This window comes from Heterodontus francisci, chromosome 1 (assembly GCF_036365525.1).
Source record: "Heterodontus francisci isolate sHetFra1 chromosome 1, sHetFra1.hap1, whole genome shotgun sequence".
Classification (NCBI taxonomy): domain Eukaryota; kingdom Metazoa; phylum Chordata; class Chondrichthyes; order Heterodontiformes; family Heterodontidae; genus Heterodontus; species Heterodontus francisci.
The window spans coordinates 27,996,102-28,016,798 of record NC_090371.1 but is presented as its reverse complement, the minus strand read 5'-3'; the positions used below and the strand labels follow the sequence as shown (position 1 = coordinate 28,016,798).

The 20,697-nt window shown below is 43.6% G+C and overlaps 1 protein-coding gene across 3 annotated transcripts in view; it reads left to right on the top strand.

Annotated features, from left to right (window-relative positions):
* Positions 1 to 20,697, top strand: part of eif2ak3 (eukaryotic translation initiation factor 2-alpha kinase 3) — an 85,995-nt gene that overhangs the window by 54,102 nt on the left and 11,196 nt on the right. For all 3 annotated transcript variants that reach the window (XR_010974790.1, XM_068028762.1, XM_068028769.1), the window contains 6 exons: positions 880 to 1,002; positions 3,253 to 3,402; positions 5,221 to 5,956; positions 14,633 to 14,800; positions 14,902 to 15,003; positions 15,589 to 15,651. Coding sequence is in view for 2 of the 3 variants with exons in the window: in XM_068028762.1 (XP_067884863.1) it covers positions 880 to 1,002; positions 3,253 to 3,402; positions 5,221 to 5,956; positions 14,633 to 14,800; positions 14,902 to 15,003; positions 15,589 to 15,651 (1,342 nt within the window). In the remaining variant the exon portion in view is untranslated. The remainder of the gene's footprint in view (positions 1 to 879; positions 1,003 to 3,252; positions 3,403 to 5,220; positions 5,957 to 14,632; positions 14,801 to 14,901; positions 15,004 to 15,588; positions 15,652 to 20,697) is intronic.

The following is a 20,697-nucleotide window of genomic DNA, read 5'->3' as shown; positions in this document are numbered from 1 at the left end:
TGGTCGTTCGGTCGTACAAGATGCACTGCAGCAACTCATCAAGGCTCCGTCGACAGCACCTTCAAAACCTGCGACCTGTACCACCTAGAAGGACAAGGGCAGCAGATGCATGGGAACACCACCACTTGCAAGTTCCCCTCCAAGCCACACACCGTCCTGACTTGGGACTATATCACTGTTTCTTCACTTTCGCTGAATCAAAAATGAGGATCTCCCTTCCCACTAGCACTGTGGGTGCACCTACATCACACGGACTGCAGCAGTTCAAGAAGGTGACTCACCACCACCTTTTCGAGGGTCATAAATACTGACCTTGCCAGCGACGCCCTCATTTTGAAAGAATTAAAAAAAAAGAGGTTTCCTAAACTTAGCTAGTACTCCCTTTGAGTTTAGAAGGTTGAGGGATGAAGTAATGGAGATGTTTAATATTATAAAAGGGTTCGGTAGAGTAAATAGAGAAACCATTTTCCTCTGCTGTCATAGAGGATATCATTTTTAAATTAGACCCAGGCCGTTAGGGAGTGAAATCGGGAAGCACTTCAGCATAGTAGAAATTTGGAACTCCCTTCAGCTAAAAGATTGTAGGTGCTGGGGGAGCTTTTAGGACTTGGGTTGACAGATCTTTGTACCAAGGAATATGGAGCAAAGGTGGGAAAATGGGGTTAAGCCATGATCTAATTGGAACAGACTCGAGGGTTGCATGACCTACCTGTGTTCCTGCAATGCAATTTCTTTTGAATTTATTATTATTTTTTTGCACCTGCATAATTTAGAGGATTTATTATTTTGGTTCCTTCCGCCAGCGATTTGGTCTTGAACATTTCATGATAAAGGATCCATGTAAATGGTGTCAATAATGCAGGCACACCTCTTTTTCAGATGTCTTACCGACTTTGAGTTGGTTCAGTGTCTTGGGCGTGGAGGGTTCGGTGTTGTGTTTGAGGCTAAAAACAAAGTCGATGATTGTAATTACGCCATCAAGAGGATTCGACTCCCAAATCGGTGAGCAAATGTTTTATGATGTTTAATTATTGCAAAAGGTTTCTCAGCAAGTGAATCTCTGACAACCTGCTTTGACAGACTAAGTACTTTAAAAGGTATTGGTCTTAAAAGGTACTTGCGTCACCAGTTCCCATCACATCTATTTCTCATTCGGTGGCAGCCTCAGCACAAGATCTCCAGGAAGACTCCCCTTTCATAACCCAAGAATTACTCTGGAGTCAAAGAGCAGATCTGTGTGCTCTGTCGGATCTGTGAGCCAATGGACTTCAGAAGTGCCATCATTTTTCCCGCTGACCTGAGTTTGTTGCCAGGTGCAAAGGAAAACAGGAGCAGTAAGAGTTGCCTAGTGAGTTAACATCAGTCTGCACTGAGGACTGTTTCTGCAATTTATTATTGCTCCACTCTAATACTGGTTTGCGTTTTGAAGGCCTGAAGAGGCCGGCTGCCAAATGATCTTGTTTGTGATTGAGATTGTGGGTCCCACCCAAATTGTTCACCTGTCTCTGTCATTTCGGTTACTGAATGAGCTGCTGCTGCGTTTTCATTATATGCTGAGGCAATTGGTGGCGAGTCCATTCAAACTGATGCTCAAGCAAAGATGGCTTTTAGGTGCTCGTGTGCACACATTGTGCTGCAAAATGTGAATATAGTGCTGTTTTAGTTATTAAGTGTCCTTTCAGTTTAAAAATAAAAATAAATCTCAGACTAAAGAACTGGTAACAGTAAACAACCATAAAGCTGTCCGTCATTCTTTTACCAAAAAAAGTGGTTCATTAAAATAAAACGGTGAATGTGATTCCTGTATTCAAGAAAGGAGGAAGACAGGAAGCAGTACCCTACAGGCCAGTTAGCTTAACATCTGTCACAGGGAAAATGCTGGAGGTTATAGTGGGGCACTTAGAAAATCTCAATGTAATCAGACCGAGTCAACATGGTTTTATGAAAGGAAAGTCATATTTGACTAATTTATCGGACTTCTTTTGAGGAAGTAACAAGCAATAAAGGGGAACCTGTGGATGTGGTGTACTTGAATTTCCAAAAAGCATTGGACAAGGTGCTACATTAAAGGTTACTCAGCAAAATAAGAGCTCATGGTGTAGGGGGTACAATATTAGCAAGGATAAAGGACTGGTTGGCTAATAGGAAGCAGAGAGTAGGGATAAGTGGGTCTTATTTATTTTTTAATTTAGAGATACAGCACTGAAACAGGCCCTTCGGCCCACCGAGTCTGTGCCGACCAACAACCACCCATTTATACTAACCCTACAGTAATCCCATATTCCCTATCACCTCCCTACACTAGGGGCAATTTACAACAGACAATTTACCTATCACCTGCAAGTCTTTGGATGTGGGAGGAAACCGGAGCACCCGGCGAAAACCCACGCAGACACAGGGAGAACTTGCAAACTCCGCACAGGTAGTACCCAGAAACGAACCCAGGTCCCTGGAGCTGTGAGGCTGCGGTGCTAACCACTGTGCCGCAGGTTGGTAAGCTGTAACTAGTGGAATGCCACGGGGATCAGTGAAAGGACCTCAACTATTTACAATTTATATCAATGACTTGGATGAAGGGACCAAACGTATGGTTGCTAAATTTGCTGATGACACACAGATAGGTAGGAAAGTAAGTTGTGAAGAGAACATGAGGAGTCTGCAAAGTGATATAGATAGGTTAAGTGAGTGGGCAAAAATTTGGCAAATGAAGTATAATGTGGGAAAATGTGAACTTGTCAACTTTGGCAGGAAGAATAGTAAAGCAGCATCTTATTTAACTGGAGAGAGATTGCAGAACTCTGAGGTAGAACATATAGAACATAGCACAGTACAGGCCCTTTGGCCCACGATGTTGTGCCGAACCTTGAAGCAGGCTTGAAGAGGCCAAATGGCCTACTCCTGCTCCTAATTCATATGTTTGTATGCACATGATTCCTGTCCCACACCAAAGTAGTTGACTCTTAACTGGCAAGCCACTCTGTTGTACAACTCAGATGGACAATGAATGCCATCCTTGCTGGTAAATGCCCAGTTCCTGAATGAATAATTAAAAAAAAAAACACACTAGTCTTCCTGAACTATGTTCTTTAAAAACTAATGAATACTGATCTCACGTCTTCTGTCTGGAATTTTAACAACTTCTGCCTGCAATTTAATCCAACTAAGATAATGAAATCATTCTCTTTTTGATTATGTATTAAGGACTTGAATGTGGAATTGTCTCTAATCTTCTAACTGTTCATAATTCCACAGTGATCAAGCGAGGGAGAAGGTAATGCGGGAGGTGAAGGCGCTGGCTAAACTGGAGCATCCAGGGATCGTCCGCTATTTCAATGCCTGGCTGGAGACTCCGCCTGAAGGCTGGCAGGAGGAGATGGACAAGCAGCTGCTGAAAGATGAGGGGTAAAGGGACGGTTAAGTGACACATTTGCTCTGATGCTAGCACTGAACGGTCAGTTAGCACAGCTTGAACGCTCTTCAGAATTGACTGCTTGTTCCGTGAGTTACAGTTAGGGTGATGAATTGGGACAAATCGTAAAAACAGGAGAGCTTTTAATCTGCGCTGTTTTTTTCAGTCCCAGTTTCCTGCTTTCTATTCCTTTTTCATATCCTGATTTCCCAAGTAAACACCTGTTTCTTGCACCTCAATTTTGTATTTGCAGCCTTCTGGGGCAGTGTTTCACACCCTCTCATTGTGGAAACAGCATTTTCTTGAATTGACTATTAATTACCTTAGCTCGAATTCTAAGATTATATCCCCTTGTTTTGAGTTCTCCTACTAGAGAAGAGCCATTCTTTATTTCATCTGTCAATTAGGAACATAGGAAATAGGAGCAAGAGCAGGCCATTCGGCCCCTCAAGCCTGCTGCGCTATTCAGCTAGATCATGGCTGATCTACTTCAATGCCATTTTCCCACACAATCCCCATATCCCTCAATATCTTCAATACCTAGAAATCTATCGATCTATGTTTTGAACATACTCAATGACTGAGCCTCCATAGCCCTGTGGGGTTGAGCATTCCACAGATTCACCACCCTCTGCATGAAGAAATTCCTCATCTCAGCCCTAAATGGCCTACCTCTTATTCTGAGACTTTGTACCCTGGTTCTCGCTCCCCAGCCAGGGAAACATCCTTCCTGCATAAACCTTGTTGATCCCTGTAAGAATTTTGTATGCTTCAGTGAGATCACCTTTCATTCTACTGAACTCCAGAGAATACAGGCCCAGTCTCCTCATAGGACAGTCCTGCCATCCCGCATCAGCCTGGTGAACTTTTGTTGCACTCCCTCTATGGCAAATATATCCGTCCTTGGGTAAGGAAACCAAAAATGTACATAATACTCCAAGTGCAGTCTCACCAAGGCTCTATACAATTGCAGCAAGAAATCTTTACTTCTGTACTTAAATCCCCTTGCAATAAAGGCCAACATACCATTTGCCTTCCTAATTGCTTGCTGCACCTGCATGTTGGCTTTCAGTGGCTTCTTTTCATTATTTTAAAATATCTTGACCAGGTTTCTCAATCAGCTCATGCATAAAGAACTCCACCCAAGTTTATCCAGTGTCTCGTCATAGCTCAGTCCTTTTCATACCAGGTATCATCACTGAATCTTGTCCAAGGCCAGTATATCCTTAAGTAGAGATATCCAAAGGGTAATGTGCCAGATGTTGTCTTACTAATGCTTTTTATAACTGCAGTAGCAATTCTGTGCTTGATTTTGAAGTCTAGCATCCCTTTTTTTTTGCTTCTACAAGCAGCCATTTATTTGCCTGGACCACTAAATCCCTTTTGTTCTCATGTTCCCTAGTACTTCCGCATTTGGACTGTAATCCTATGTACCTTTCTTGTGTCCAAAGTAATCTGCCTCATAATTAGTTGTTAAACTATATCCAATGTTCTTTCCACTCTTCATCTATCTAAGCCCTTTGTGTAATTTCTGCTATCCATCAGAATTCACTGTCTCTCAGCTTGAAAACAGACTTAGCAGATGATTCTAAGTACAGGCTATTTATAACTATGTAACCTTGCGTTTGCATACACATATGGTCTACAAAAGTTTTCTTCCTCCTGTTTATGTTTTTTGTCCCACTTTTTAATCTCACTTTGTTTCATTATAAATTCCTGTGTCCACATTTACAGTGGAAAGTGTTATTTTTGTTCAATCACCAGACAAGTTGATCTTGAGTTTCATTTTATTTTTGCCTTATCTTTACTAGCACTGATTGGCCTGCGAGTTCTCCAGATGTTCCCTCCGTGCACCGACCAAAGCTTCCAAATGTGGGGAACTATTTGGGTAGCTCTACGCCTTCGGTGAAGTTCAGCTCCTGCTCTGTGATTTTTGCTGATCAGACTTCTTCTTTGGAACCATGCGTGCGTCTGGACCTCTTCGATCAGCCTCTGGACCACTGCCAGTATGGCCAAGATAGTCTTCTCTCTGAGTGTGAAAGTGAGGGCAATTCTGACCTGGCACATTCCTTTGAATTATTCCCTTCAGCATCTGGAAGTCTCGCAAACGAGGACAAAACTGCATCCTTTGATGTGGTGTTTGAAGATTCAGGCTGCGACCGGGCATCTGAGCACAGTCCAGACTTCGATCCATCGTGCCACAAAATGAGCAGTGGCGGAAAACAAACTGCCACCTCTCTGGTAGAGACAACAGCTAGAACTGAGGGTCTGGCCCCCAGCAGCACTTTATCTCACACTCCGCCAAGACCTACTTCGTTAAATCTGGGCCCTTGTAAAGCCTCAGAGGAGAAAGCAAAACCGAACTCGCCCAAAGTTTACTTGTACATTCAGATGCAGCTCTGCAGGAAAGAGACTCTGAAAGATTGGATGAACGGCCGATGCCAGATGGAGGACCGGGACCGGACTGAATGTCTAAAGATATTTTTACAGATGGCTGATGCTGTCTGCTTCTTGCACACCAAAGGATTAATGCACAGGGACCTTAAGGTATTCCAAAATAAGTACATGCTGCACTGTTGTCGCCTAAATTTTTAAAGGGTGGGCATTTGAACTTTTCATGTGTTTGCTTTACCTGTGAAAAGAACCCAGTGACACAAATTGAAATGTTGGAAATTCTGTAAGGATTTAAATCTGAAACCAGGGAAGACCGGTTTCTGTTATAGATAGAGACCACAGTGGCTGGAAGTTAATTGGCATTTTTTTTTTTAAACAGAACTAAACTAAACAAAGGGGATTGCAGACTGTAAGGAATAATAGAATATAGATTTTAGCCTTCCAAATATGGGTTATGCTTAAGCTTTTTGAGTTGTACAACAACTTGTATTTATATAGTGCCATTCATGTAATAAAACACCCCAAGATGCTTCACAGAGGCATTATAAAAATAAAATAATTGGCACTGAGCCACATTGGGAGGTATTGGGTCAGATGACCAAAGGCTTGGTCAAAGAAGTAGATTTTAAAGAGCTCTTCTGGAAGAACAAGAGGCGGAGAGGTGTAGGGAGGGAATTGGAGAGCTTGGGGCTTAGACAGCTAAACTCATGACCACCAATGATGGTGCAATTGAAATAGGGGAGCGCAGAATATCTTGGATGGTTGTAGAGCTGGAGGAGATTCGAGATTTTTTTTAAATTTATTTTTTTATTTTATTTAGAGATACAGCACTGAAACAGGCCCTTCGGCCCACCGAGTCTGTGCCAACCATCAACCACCCATTTATACTAATCCTACATTAATCCCATATTCCCTACCACATCCCCACCATTCTCCTGCCACCTACCTACACTAGGAGCAATTTACAATGGCCAATTTACCTATCAACCTGCAAGTCTTTGGCTGTGGAAGGAAACCGGAGCACCCGGCGGAAACCCACGCGGTCACAGGGAGAACTTGCAAACTCCGCACAGGCAGTACCCAGAACTGAACCCGGGTCGCTGGAGCTGTGAGGCTGCGGTGCTAACCACTGTGCTGAGATAGGGGAGGGCTAGGCCACGGAAAGATTTTAAAACCAGGATGAGAATTTTAAAATCAATTGTTTAAAAAGGAGCCAATGTAGGTCAGTGAGCACAGGGGTAATGGGTGAATGCCATTTGATACAAGATAGGACATGGGCAGTTTTGGATGATGCAAACTACTGGTGGTTACAGATTTGTTGACCATGGTGTCACTGATCTGATTGAGTTATATGAATGGGAAGAAACATTAACTCTTCTCTCTCCACAGCTGCTGTCTGACCTGCTGAGAATTTCTAGCACTTTGTTTTTATTTCAGATTTCTAGCATCTGCAGTGTTTTGCTTTTATTTTAGTGGATAATTTCCATTTTGACTTCAGCATTAAAGCACTAACACAGTCAGAAATGTGAGAGCATGTGTCCCTCTTGATGGGGCTGGTAACTTATACAGAAAAGTGAGTGTGAAGGTTCCTGCTCATTCTGGGATTAGAGAATCTGCTGTTTTTAAGCTTGAGCGGCTGACTGGCACCATAATTTCAGCACTTCAGCTTGTGTCCCTATAATGGACATGAGCAGCAGGGCATTACCAAAGACCTAACACTGACAAAACCTTTTAAGTGGTAAGTATTTGTGATTGCTGGAGGGACAGAGTAATAGGCTGTTCGAAGTGGAAATAACCACTTACCTACGCTTTCCCCTTTTAAGTCATAGATTCGTTTGCAGCATTCAGTTTATCTTGTTAGTCAACTGGTATATTGACTGTTCGTCGACTGGAGGAGCGAGGTGTGTGACCCTTTATAACATTGATGCTGTCACATTCTAGTGCACTTTATATTTTGTGGCCTATGATGTCTTTTAAAAAGAAATTTGATCTTCTGTATCCAGCAATTATTCTTCCCATAACTATCTGTCACCATAGTCTGAAATAATCTTGCTGCGGCATCGGTACAGTCTGACCTTTTAACATAGTGCTGTGTTGTGAGGAGTCCATTTGTTCACTGAGTTGGCCTTTAATACCACATTGTAAACTACATTCTATTTTACTGTATAGGAATGTGCCATTCTGTCCAACAGCTTTGCTTGACATAAGCCTCCTCTCACCTTATTTCATTAATCTGTATCTTTATATTCTTTACTTCACTTCCTTCCTCGTATTTATCTACCTTCCCCTTAAAGGCTTTTATATTCTATTTGCTGCAACTGTTCCATGTTGTAGTGAGTTCCACATTCTAGCCACTCTCTGGGTAAAGAAGTTTCTCCTGAAAACCTATATTGGATTTATTCGTGACTTTCTCAATTGGCTGCGTTTGCTGACAATGCAACCACTAGGTGGTGCTGTACTAGCACATGCGCAAATGCAGCCTCATCCACGTAAATGTCACTGTCTGCGATGTTCAGGCAGCTGCCAGGATTAAAGATGGCGCTGCTCAATTTATCACAGAAAAACAACTTCAACCCTTGACCTGTTTGATACACTGAGAACATTGTGCTGTTTAAAGTCTCATCAGAAGGACAGCACCTCCAACAGTGCTGCACATCCTTTGTAATTCTGTGAAGTTTCAATGCCATCCTACTCTCAGGCCACCCCCGCCCCCATCCTGCTCACTTTTTCACCCCCCCACCACCCCAATCCCGCTCACTCCCCGCTTCCTCCCACCCCATCATCCCTCCAGACTCTAGGTTTAGCCAGCGGGCCGCAGCACTTCCCTCCTCACGGCCACTCACTCCTACATTGCCCCGTTGCTCCTCACGGCCCGCTTTGCTTCTTTGGGCGGAGCGAATGGCCAAGTGGAGGGAAGTGGCCCGCAGCCTACAGCTAGCGCTGGGGGGAGGTGGAAGCAGGGAGCGAGTGGCCCGAGAGTGGGATTGAGTGGGGTTGGGGGGAGCGAGCAAGCGGGGGCGGGTGGCGGTGTTGAGTGGAGGAAGCAAGAAGCAAGCGGCCTGGAGTGAGTAGCCGAGGAGGAGAGCGTTGTTCTGCGCATGCGCCAGTTAGTCCTGGCAAGACATAGGCTGTGCATGCGCAACTTCTCCACGCTCAGGTGACCGTTTGTGCAAGTGCGCAGCTTGGAGCGCTTTGACGTCAGCTGGCTGCTGCGTTGTCAGGTGTCACTTTGATCTCAAATACAGGCTGCTTGCACTTTTGAACTCTACTGAGCCGCCCCACCTTGTTTCCTGCTGTGTCACTCATTAAACTACAGATAAAGTTTGAAATCTAAGGGTGAGTTGGGTCTTTGGATGTTTGTGAACTGGGACAACTATTTTCTGGTTATAGAGGACATCCAGCAGCAGCAACATTGAGAAGTTAATGAGCTGAGCTTGAACTGTGAATGAAATTTTAAACCATGAAGTTGAGTCAGTATTCAAGGTTTTGTTAGGCATGTACATTTTCCTCATTACTGTGTATCCAATCTAGCTCCAAATACATCCATAAAGAAGGCTTTTTGACTCCTGTGAGCTGACTCTAAAACTAAATCAGGAATGTGTGCTTGATTCCTGATGTTGGTTTCCAGTTTCACTTCAACTATTGGTCTTTTGTCACCTTCAAAAAAAATTTTCCTTGACCTCGTTGGTTAGAGCTGTAAGTATTGGTTTGTCAGTTGGGCTGTAGCCAAAGAGCTTTGCAGCTACTGGGGACACTAGCTGCTAATCTTTTATGGGTCTTTTTAAAAGATGCTTGTTTTGGCAGTAGCATGATAGGTGTTTGTTTAGGTGCACAGCCTAGAAAGATATCTTTCCTTGTTTTAGTCATAGTCAGAAAATTTCTCTTATACAAAACATAGAACAAAATACAGCACAGAAGAAGGCTATTCAGCCCATTGTGTCCGAGCCGGCCGAATAAGCTATCCACCCAAAACTAATCCCACCTTCCAGCACCTGGTCCATAGCCCCGCAGGTTACAGCACATTGGGTGCATGTCCAGGTACCTTTTAAAAGAATTGAGGGTCTCTGCCTCCACCACCATTCCTGGCAGTGAATTCCAGACACCCACCATCCTCTGGGTGAAAAGATTTCTCCTCGTGTCCCCTCTAATCCCTCTACCAATCAGCTTAAATCTGTGTCCCCTGGTAACCGGCCTCCCCACCAGGGGAAACCTGTCCTTTCTGTCTACTCTACCTAGGCCCCTCTTAATTTTGTACATTGCAATCAAGTCACCCCTTGACCTCCTCAATTCCAGGGAAAGCAACCCTAACCTATCCAATCTTTCCTCATAGCTGCAACCCTCAAGCCCTAGCAACATTCTTGTAAATCTCCTGTGCACTGTCTCCAGAGCAATTATGTCCTTTCAGTAATGTGGTGACCAAAACTGCACACACTACTCCAGCTGTGGCCTAATCAATGCTCTATACAGCTCTAGCATCACATCCCTGCTTTTGTACTCCTGTACCTCAGCCAATAAAGGCAATCCATATGCTGCCTTTTCCACTATATCTACCTATCCTGCCACTTTCAGGGACCTGTGGACATGCACTCCAAGGTGTCTCACTTCTACCCCTCTCTCTATCCTCCCGTTTATTATATATTCTCTCGCTTTATTTATCCTCCCCAAATGCATCACCTCACACTTCTCCAGATTGAATTCATTTGCCACTTTTCCCCCCACTCGGCTAAACCATTGATATCATTCTGGAGTCCACGACTGTCCTCCTCACTATTAATCACAGGGCCAATTTTTGTCATCAGCAAATTTCCCAAACATGCCTCCCACATTTAAGTCCAGATCATTAATATATACCAACAAGGGACCCAACACTGAGCACTGCTGGAAACCCCTTTCCATTCACAATAACATTGATGACTATGATCTGATTTTGCTCTCTGATGAAGGGTTACTGACCTGAAATGTTAACTCCTGCTTCTCTCTCCACAGATGCTGCCAGACCTGCTGAGTATTTCCAGCATTTAGACCATAGAGAGATACAGCACTGAAACAGGCCCTTCGGCCCACCGAGTCTGTGCCAACCATCAACCACCCATTTATACTAATCCTACATTAATCCCATATTCCCTACCACAACCCCACCTTCCCTCAATTCTCCTACCACCTACCTACACTAGGGGCAATTTACAGTGGCCAATTTACCGATCAACCTGCAAGTCTTCGGCTGTGGGAGGAAACCGGAGCACCCGGCGGAAACCCACGCGGTCACAGGGAGAACTTGCAAACTCCACACAGGCAGTACCCAGAACTGAAACCGGGTCGCTGGAGCTGTGAGGCTGCAGTGCTAACCACTGCGCCACTGAGCTGCCCTGTTTTTATGTCGACTACTATCCTTTGTTTCCCGTTACTGAGCCAATTCTGGATCCAACCTGCCATCTTCCCCTGTATCCCATGGGCTTTCATTTTACTGACCAGTTTGCCATGCGAGACCTTGTCAAATGCCAGACTAAAATTCATGTAAACAACATCCACTGTATTACCCTCCTCAATCCTCCTCGTTACTTCCTCCAAAAATCTCAATCAAGTTAGTAAAACATTAACCTTCCCTTAACAAATCCATGCTGACTATCCCTGACTACATAGAACATAGAACATAGAAAAATACAGCACAGAACAGGCCCTTCGGCCCACGATGTTGTGCCGATCCTTTGTCCTCTGTCAAGGACAATTTAATCTATACCCCATCATTCTCCTTTATCCATATACCTATCTAAAAGCCACTAATCGTGCCTTTCTAAATGATAGTTTATCCAGTCCCTCAGAATTGATTCTAACAATATACCCACCACCGAGGTCAGACTGACTAGTCTATAATTACCTGGCTTATCCTTCACACCCTTTTTAAACCATGGTACAACATTCGCAGACCTCCAATCATCTGGTACCTCGCCTGTATCTCGTGAGGATTTGAAGATGATCCTCCGCACATCCGCTATTTCCTCTCTCGCTTCCTTTAACAGCCTGGGATGCAAAACATCCAGTCCTGGTGATTTATCCACTTTCAGGGATGTCGGACCCTCGAGCACTTTTCCTCTCCTGCTTATCTTATCTAATATTTCACACTCCTCCTCCTGTAACTACAATGTCTACATCAATTCTCTCCTTTGTGAAGACAGAGACAAAAAACTCATTAAGGACCCTGCCCACATCTTCTGCATCCACGCATAAGTTCCCTGTGCATCTCTGATATGCCCTACTCTTACCTTGGTTGTCCTCTTGCTGCAAATGTACTGATAAAACATCTTCGGGTTTTCCTTTATTTTACCTGCCAATAATTTTTCATGTCCTCTTTGCTTTTCAAATTTCCTTTTTTTACTTCACCCCTGCACTTTCTATATTCTAGGATTTCTGAAGTATTAAGATATTTGTGATCATAAGCTTTTTTTTTTCTTAACTTGCCCTGTAAGCTTCTAGATAACCAGGGAGCTCTAGATTTGGTAGTACCACCCTTTATCTTTGTGGGGGCATGCCTACACTGCCTGTAGTATATTGCTCTTGAATGTCTCCCACTGGTTTGCCACTAATTTTTCTTCAAGTAGCTGTATCCAGTCCACCTTCGCCAGGTCACCTCTCAGTTTCGTAAAATTTGCCTTCCCCCAATTTAGAACCGTTACTCCTATTTTGTCTTTGTTCTTTTCCATGATTATCCTAAAACTAACTGTATTATGGTCACTATTTCCAAAATGGTCACCCACTGTTACTGTATCCACTTGCCCAGCTTCATTACTGAAAACTAAATCTAGAATTGCGCCCCGTCAATTGGCTTGTTACATGTCGGCTTAAAAAAAGTTCTCTTGAATGCAGTTCAAGAATTTTGTTCCCTCTGTGCCCTTCACACTGTTTGTATCCCAGTTGATATTGGGGTAGTTGAAATCCCCAACCATCACCGCCCTAAAGTTTTTGCACTCAGAAATTTGCCTACTTATTTGTTCCTCCATCACCTTCTCACTATTTGGGGGTCTATAGTACACTCCCAGTAATGTGGCTGTCCCCTTTTTATTTCTGAGCTCCACCCATATGGTCTCGTTTGATTCATTTAGCATATCATCCCTCCTCAAAGCTGTTATTGATTCCTTGACTAATAATGCTACACACACACCCTTTTTTTTATCTCCCTCTCTATTACGCCTGAATGCTCTAAATCCAGGGATGTTGAGCTGCCATTCTTGCCCCTCTATAAGACAACAATATTATGTTGTCGTGTCTGTGATCTTAACTCATCTGCTTTGTTTACTATTTTCCTTGTATTTAAATACTCTAACACTGCCAAATTCCTGTGTTGTGCACTTTTTAACCTTTTTCTTGTGTCTTTGAGTCACTCGCCAATTTTGCTAATTTTCTGCATCCTATTCCCTACCCTGAGATTATTCTATCTATGACTGCGCTCAGGTTCTTGTCCCCCTGCCAATCTAGTTTAAATCCTCCCCAACAGCATTAGCAAACCTTCCTGCAAGGATATTTGTTCCAGTCCTGTTCAGGTGCAGACCATCTGGCTTATGCAGGTCCCACCTACCCCAGAAATCTGAAGCCCTCCCTCCTGCACCATCTCTCCAGTCACACATTCATTCATCTGGTGTATTTTCCTATTACTAACCTCACTAGCACATGGCGTTGGGAGTAATCCGGAGATTATTACCCTTTGTTGTCCGGCTTGCTAATCTCTTTCCCAACTCTCTCAACTCAGCCTGCAGGACCCTATCCCTCCTTCTTGCTATATCGTTGGAACCAATGTGGACCATGACCTCCGGCTCTGCACCCTCACCCTCCAGAATGCTCTGTAGCTGCTTGGTGATATCCATGACCCTTGCACCAGGGAAGCAACATACCATCCTGGAATCGCATCTGCAACCACAGTAACGCCTGTCTGTTCCTCTAACCATCGAATTCCCTACCACTATTGCTCTCTCGCCCTTTTTCCTCCCTCCCAGCACAGCTGAGTCACCCACGATGTTCTGGTCATGACTCTCGCTGCACTTTACAGAGGAACCCTCCTTCCCATCGGTACTCAGAACTGAATACCAATTAGAATTCAACAAACTACAAATTCAACTAAATGCAACAGCTTCAACAAACATGCATAAATTGGTTGCTTTGATCTGAATAGGCTATAATTTTACTTGCCAATGGCTAAGTAATCTTCCTGCTATGTTTCCCTATATTGTATGAAAATGTTTGTTATAGTTTAAATTCATCACAACTGAGCTGACTTGACGCTGCTAGATGATGTCAAGGCTTTGAACGGTCAGGAGCTGAATCACTCATTGGTCAGAGTGCCTAGGCTCTGCCATCCCCTTGGTGCTGATTTGGCTGGACCATCTAAGTGTTGACTCCAACATATTGGTGATAGACGAGGCGATGGTGGTGCAGTAGGAGGACATGGAGAGTTGGCTGGTCTTCCTTCTGGGCAAGATGATCACAACTCGTCACTGAAGTGATATAAAGGCTTTTGGTGGCTTTCAGCCCAATCCTGGATAGTATCCTGATGTTGGCTGTCATGCACCCATTCATTGGTAGAGAAGTTGAGAATGGAGCTGAACATTGGAATTGTTGATGAACACCAGTCCTATCCGTACGTCTGCAGAATTTGTGTTGTGTTTAAATAGTGCAGTGCAAATCACCATTAAATTGCAATGATGCACACATTATGCAATTTAAAACAAAACCTTTAACTTTTGAAAATAGGTTTTAGTTTTAGTCTTAATTGCATTTGTCAATAGTTTTCTTCATGGACTCTTGTTTGAAATGGACTCCTTTTTCTCTTTCCCTCTAAAGCCTTCAAATATTTTCTTTACATTGGATGATGTGGTGAAAGTGGGTGACTTTGGGTTGGTAACTGCAATGGACCAAGAGGAAGAGGAAGGGTCCATACTTACACCAATGCCAGTGTATGCTAGACACACTGGGCAAGTGGGCACTAAGCTCTATATGAGCCCAGAGCAGGTGAGTAAAGTCATTCACCATATTTTCCAGTAAGCCTGATAAATGCTACCATTTCATAAGTGCAGGTATACATTGAAAAACACATTTTCAACCTTTTGTAGATATCTGGGAACACTTACTCTCACAAAGTGGACATCTTTTCTTTGGGTCTGATCCTGTTTGAATTGTTGTATCCCTTCAGCACGCAAATGGAGAGAGTCCAGGTAAGCACTAGTACAGAATGTGCAATTTTTCTGTTCATCAGTCCACAACCAGTGGATTGGGCAGTTGGGAGTCAATGTTACATTACCTGACAACGTAGAAACTAACTCATGAGTGCGGATATTGTTTGTAGGTCCAAATGTAGATTCCTATACAGTACATGCAGTTGTCCAAGCTCTAAATGGCAGACTTCTAATGAGATGAACAGACCACCTGAGAAAGGTCCGGGGTGGTGCAAAACTAAGCCAAAAAGCTGGATTTTGAGAAGCATTTTGAAAGGAGGACAGAAGTGGGAATATGGAGGAGATGAGAGACATCCCAGGGCGTAAACCTAAGGCTCTGCCTCCTAAAGTGGGACAAAGGGCAGAAATGGTGGCTGAATACTTGGCTACTTTCATTAACTTTGAAGTCACTGTAGATCTCCCACTTCTGTCATGGCTGACATTAGTTAACTTTGGATCCTTGATGTGCAGAGTCAAGGACATTCACGGTCTGCATTGAGTGCTCGTCAGTGTGTTTATCCACTGAATCATCCCTGAATTTCAGGGCTCCTTTCTAATGTTTGAATAATTCATTTCCATTTACAGACGTTAACAGGAGTTCGAGATTTGAAGTTCCCCTCTTTATTTCTTGAAGAATATCTTCAGGAGGTAAGCATCGGGCATGAAATACTGTTTGATATTTAGTTTTTAATCGTAGCAGATATTTTCTGATAATGTGTTCACTTATGGGACGGTACAGCAGGGTAAGAAAGGAAACCTAGTTTCTAAATCGGAGTGGGGATCCTTATGTTCTTTTAGCACCTGGAACTTGGCTTAATTCCAGCATGGTGTGGTGGGATGAAAATCCTTTTGCCAACTGTAGTCACCTGACCCATGTCCTTTCTTCAACAACTATCTGCATTTGTATAACACCTTTAACATAGGACATCCCAAATCACTTTGTCATCAAACAAAATTTGATAACATGCCAAGCTTTTGTTCACCTGTCCTAAGGGGTAAGTTTCCAGAATTAGAGGCGTTCGGAGATCGGAGGTTTGTAGGGTTGGATAAAGATAGGGATAGGGAGGGGAGTGTTCATGGAGGGAATTGAACACCAGGATAAAAATTTTAAAATTGCTAAAATCTAGTTTTGAGACTCTGAAACTACACTTTAATCGGGTGTAATGTTATCCCAGTTGAATTGTTTGTCCGATTAGGCGAGATTATCAGCAGAAGTTTTAGTATATTACATTTCAAGCCAGTGTTCTGTTAGTGTTAATGGAATTGTAATTAATGTTTAATGTTTCTTGCTGCACGAAACAGAAGCTAATAAAAGTGCCTGGCTTCACATACAGTGATAACTAATCTGTGATTGTAGACGGTGAGGACTACTTGTTCAGTCCTTTACAATTGTGAATAAAATGGGGATGGAGTAATGCAAAGTAGCCAGATCTGTTGTTGAGTACATGCACAATGATTTCCTAGTCTCAGTTGAAAAAGTGAAAAGCAGAAATGTGGAGTAGGAAGAAGGAAATGGAGGTGGGGTGGGAACATAAATCTACATAATGGTCAATAAGGTATGGGAAAGAATAAATGTATTACTTAATGATTAAATATTGATCTGCGAGCTGCATCAGGAATGACCATCTGTCATGAGCCCAGAGCTAGGAATATGTCATTCCTGCAGTTGGTGGCCAGTCTTTTCACACACAGTTCTGTTACCTTCTGAGCATCACTGATGTCTATTTCACAGTTCTATAGACTGGGGCTGGCTTGAGGGGTTAGAGGAGCTTTTTTGGCAGGGGAAGGATTAGTCAGGGAACCCCTAGTCAGAAGCTTAATTCCTCAACATTGGACCACCTGAGCTTTGTAAATAAATGAGTGGGCTGACAGATGGTGAGCACAGTGGGATGTGTTTAGCTGCAACTATTGAGTTCTCACAGGCTCAATACTTGAACATTTTTGCTGGCTGTGTTGCCCTGTGGTTATATTTGTGTGCTTAATCTGCAACATCGCATGTCGAGCATCAGCCCTGTGCTGTAGCCAGGGTGCTGTGCTACAAATAGCTGATTTAAGTTGCTGTCAGATGCAAAGTATCAATCTGTCGTGGGTGAATATTAATGTTTCAAAATGGCAGTTAAAGGCTAAAAAAAGAGTTGGAGAATCCTATAGCACAGAAAGAAGCCATTTGGCCCTTTTGTTAATGTGCTGGTTCTTTGAAAGAGCAGCCAATTAGTCCCACACCCCTTCTCTTTCCCCATAGCCTTACATTTTTTTCCATTTTGAGTAGTGATCCAATTCCCTTATTAAAAGTTACTATTCGATCTGCTACTACTACCCCACCACCCACCCCTTTTCAGGCAGTGCATTCCAGACGAAATCCTTGAACATGTCATCTTGCAAATCCATGCCATCTTACCCATGACTCCACAGTTGAATCCCTTCAACCAGATTTCTGACCATGCAGAGGTATTAAAGTTGCGCTTATCAGTCACAAATTACATCCTATGTGCCTATGACCGTGGTAAACAAACCTTCTTCATTCTAGACTTGCCTGCAGCCATTGACATGGTTGGCCATCCTCCTCCAGCCGGGTCGGACTGCCCTCACCTGGTTCCATTCTTATCTATCCACTTGTAGTCAGAGAATCGCCTTCAATGGCTTCTCTTCCCACTCCAGCACCATTACCTCTGGTGTCCCCCAAGAACCAATTCTTGGCCCCCTCCTATTTCTCATCAACATTGCTGCCCTTTAGTGACATAATCTGAAAGCACGATCTCTGGTTCCACATGCATGCTGCTTTACTTCACAACTGCCTGTCTTGATCGCTCTGCTGTCTGATTTGTCATGTTGCTTGTCTGATATCCAGTACTGGATTTGAAATTTCCTCGTACTAAATATTGGGAAGACTGAAGTCATTGCTTTCATCATCATCTTCTTTGGCCTCCTTGTCTCGGGAGACATTGGGAAAGCGCCTGGATGTGGTCATAGAACCAGAGAAAATAGGAGCAGGAGTAGGCCATTTGGCCCTTTGAGGCTGCTCAGCTATTTATGATCATGGCTGATCATCCAACTCAGTAACCTGTTCCTGCTTTCTCCCCATAATCCTTTGATCCCTTTTGCCCCAAGAGCTATATCGAACTCCTTCTTGAAAACATATAATGTTTTGGCCTCAACTGCTTTCTGTGGTAGTGAATTCCACAGGCTCACCACTCTGGGTGAAGAAATTTCTCCTCAGTCCTGAAAGGTTTACCCCTTATCCTTCGACTATGACCCTTGGTTCTGGACTCGCCCACCATCGGGAACATCCTTCCTGCATCTACCTTGTCAAGTCTTGTTAGAATTTGATAGGTTTCTATGAGATCCCCCCTCACTCTTCTGAACTCCAGCGAATATAATCCTAATCTCTCCTCATACTTCAGTCCCGCCATCCCAGGAATCTGGTAAACCTTCGCTGCACTCCCTCTATAGCAAGAACATCCTTCCTCAATAATATTCCAGGTGTGGCCTCACCAAAGCCCTGTATAATTGCAGCAAGACATCCCTGCTCCTGTACTCTAATCCTCTCGCTATGAAGGCCAACATACCATTTGCCTTTTTTACCGCCTGTTGCACCTGCATGCTTGCCTTCAGTGACTGGTGTACGAGAACACCCAGGTCTCGTTGATATTCCCCCCCCCCCTCCCTCTCTGTTTATAGCCGTTCAGATAATCTGCCTTCCTGTTTTTGTTACCAAAGTGGATAACCTCACATTTATCCACATTATACTGCATCTGCCATGCATTTGCCCACTCACTCAACTTATCCATATCACCCTGAAGCCTCTCTGCATCCTCCCCACAACTCACCCTCCCATCCAGTTTTGTGTCATTTGCAAATATTGCATTTAGTTCCCTTATCTAAATCACTAATAAATATTGTGAATAGCTGGGGTCCCAGCACCGATCCGTGCGGTACTCCACTAGTCACTGCCTGCCATTTAACCCTACTCTTTGTTTCCTATCTGCCAACCAATTTTCTATCCATCGCAATACACTACCCCCCCAACGCCATGCACTTTAATTTTACACACTAATCTCTTATGTGGGACTTTTTCGAAAGCCTTCTGAAAGTTCAAATAAACCACATCCGCTGGCTCTCCCTCATCAACTCTACTAGTTACATCCTCGAAGAATTCTAGTAGATTTGTCAAGCATGATTTCCCTTTTGTCAATCCATGCTGACTCTGTCCCATTCTACCACTGTTCTCCAAATGCTCTGCTGTAAAATCTTTTATAATGGACTCTAGAATTTTCCCCACTACCGATGTCGGGCTGACTGGTCTATAATTCCCTGTTTTCTCTCTACCTCCCTTTTTTTAAATAGTGGGGTTACATTAGCTACCCTCCAATCTGTAGGAACTATTCCGGAGTCTATAGAATCTTGAAAGATGACCACCAATGCATCCACTGTTACTAGGGCCACTTCCTTAAGTACGCTGGGATGTAGATTATCAGGCTCTGGGGATTTATCGGCCTTCAATCCCATCAATTTCCCCAACACCATTTCTCTACTAATACTGATTTCCTTCAGTTCCTCTTTCTCACCAAACCCTGTGTTCCCCAACATTTCTGGTATGATATTTGTGTCCTCCTTGGTGAAGACCGAACCAAAGTATGCATTTAGTTGGTCAGCCATTTCTTTGTTCCCTATAATAAATTCCCGTTTCTGACTGTAAGGGACCTACATTTGTCTTCAAGCTTTTTCTCTTCACGTACCTATAGAAACTTTTACAGTCAGTTTTTATGTTCCCCGCGAGCTTGCTCTCATATTCTGTTTTCCCCTTCTTAATCAATCCCTTGGTCCTCCTTTGCTTAATTCTAAACTGCTCCCAATCCTCAAGTCTGCTGTATTTTCTGACATTTATATGCCTCTTACTTGGATCAGTCTCTGGTTTAAGCCCCATTCCTGACGCTCTCCCTCTCCTCACCAGCTGTCTGAGGCTGAACAACACTGTTCTCAACCTTGGTGTCATATTTGACCCTGAGAAGAGCTTCTGACCACACATACTCCTCCACCAAGACTACCTATTTCCACCTCCATAGCATCATCTCCTCATCCATCATCCATCTACTCCTCCCCTGCCTCAGCTCATCTTCTGAAACCCTCATTCATGGCTTTGTTGTCGCTAGACTTGAGTTTTCCATCCCTCTCTTGGCTGGCCTCCCAATTTGCACCCCATGTAAATCTTAGCTCATCCAAAACTTTGCTGCCTGTATCCTATCTCGCACCATGTGATGTTCACACATCACCCCTGTGTGTGCTGATCTACATTGGTTTCCCATCCAACAATTCTCATCCTTGTTTTCAAGTCTCTCCATGGTCTCGTCCCTAGCCTATCTCACTGACCACCTCCAGCTCTACAATCTTTGGATATCTGCACCCCTCCATTCTGGCCTCTAGAGCATCCCTGATTTTCATTGCTCCAGCATTGGCAGCTGTACCTTCAGCTGCCTAGGCCCTGACCTAAACCCCTCTGCCTCTCCTCCTTTAATATGCTCCTTAAAACCTACCACCTTTACCAAACTTTTGGTCATCTGTTGTGATATCTGCTTATGTGGCTTGGTGTTGTAAGCCGGAGGCTTGGGAGAATTATAGAATCTAGCAAAGGAGGACCAAGAAATTGATAGAGAGAATAGAATATGAACGTAAACTAGCAAGAAATATAAATACAGA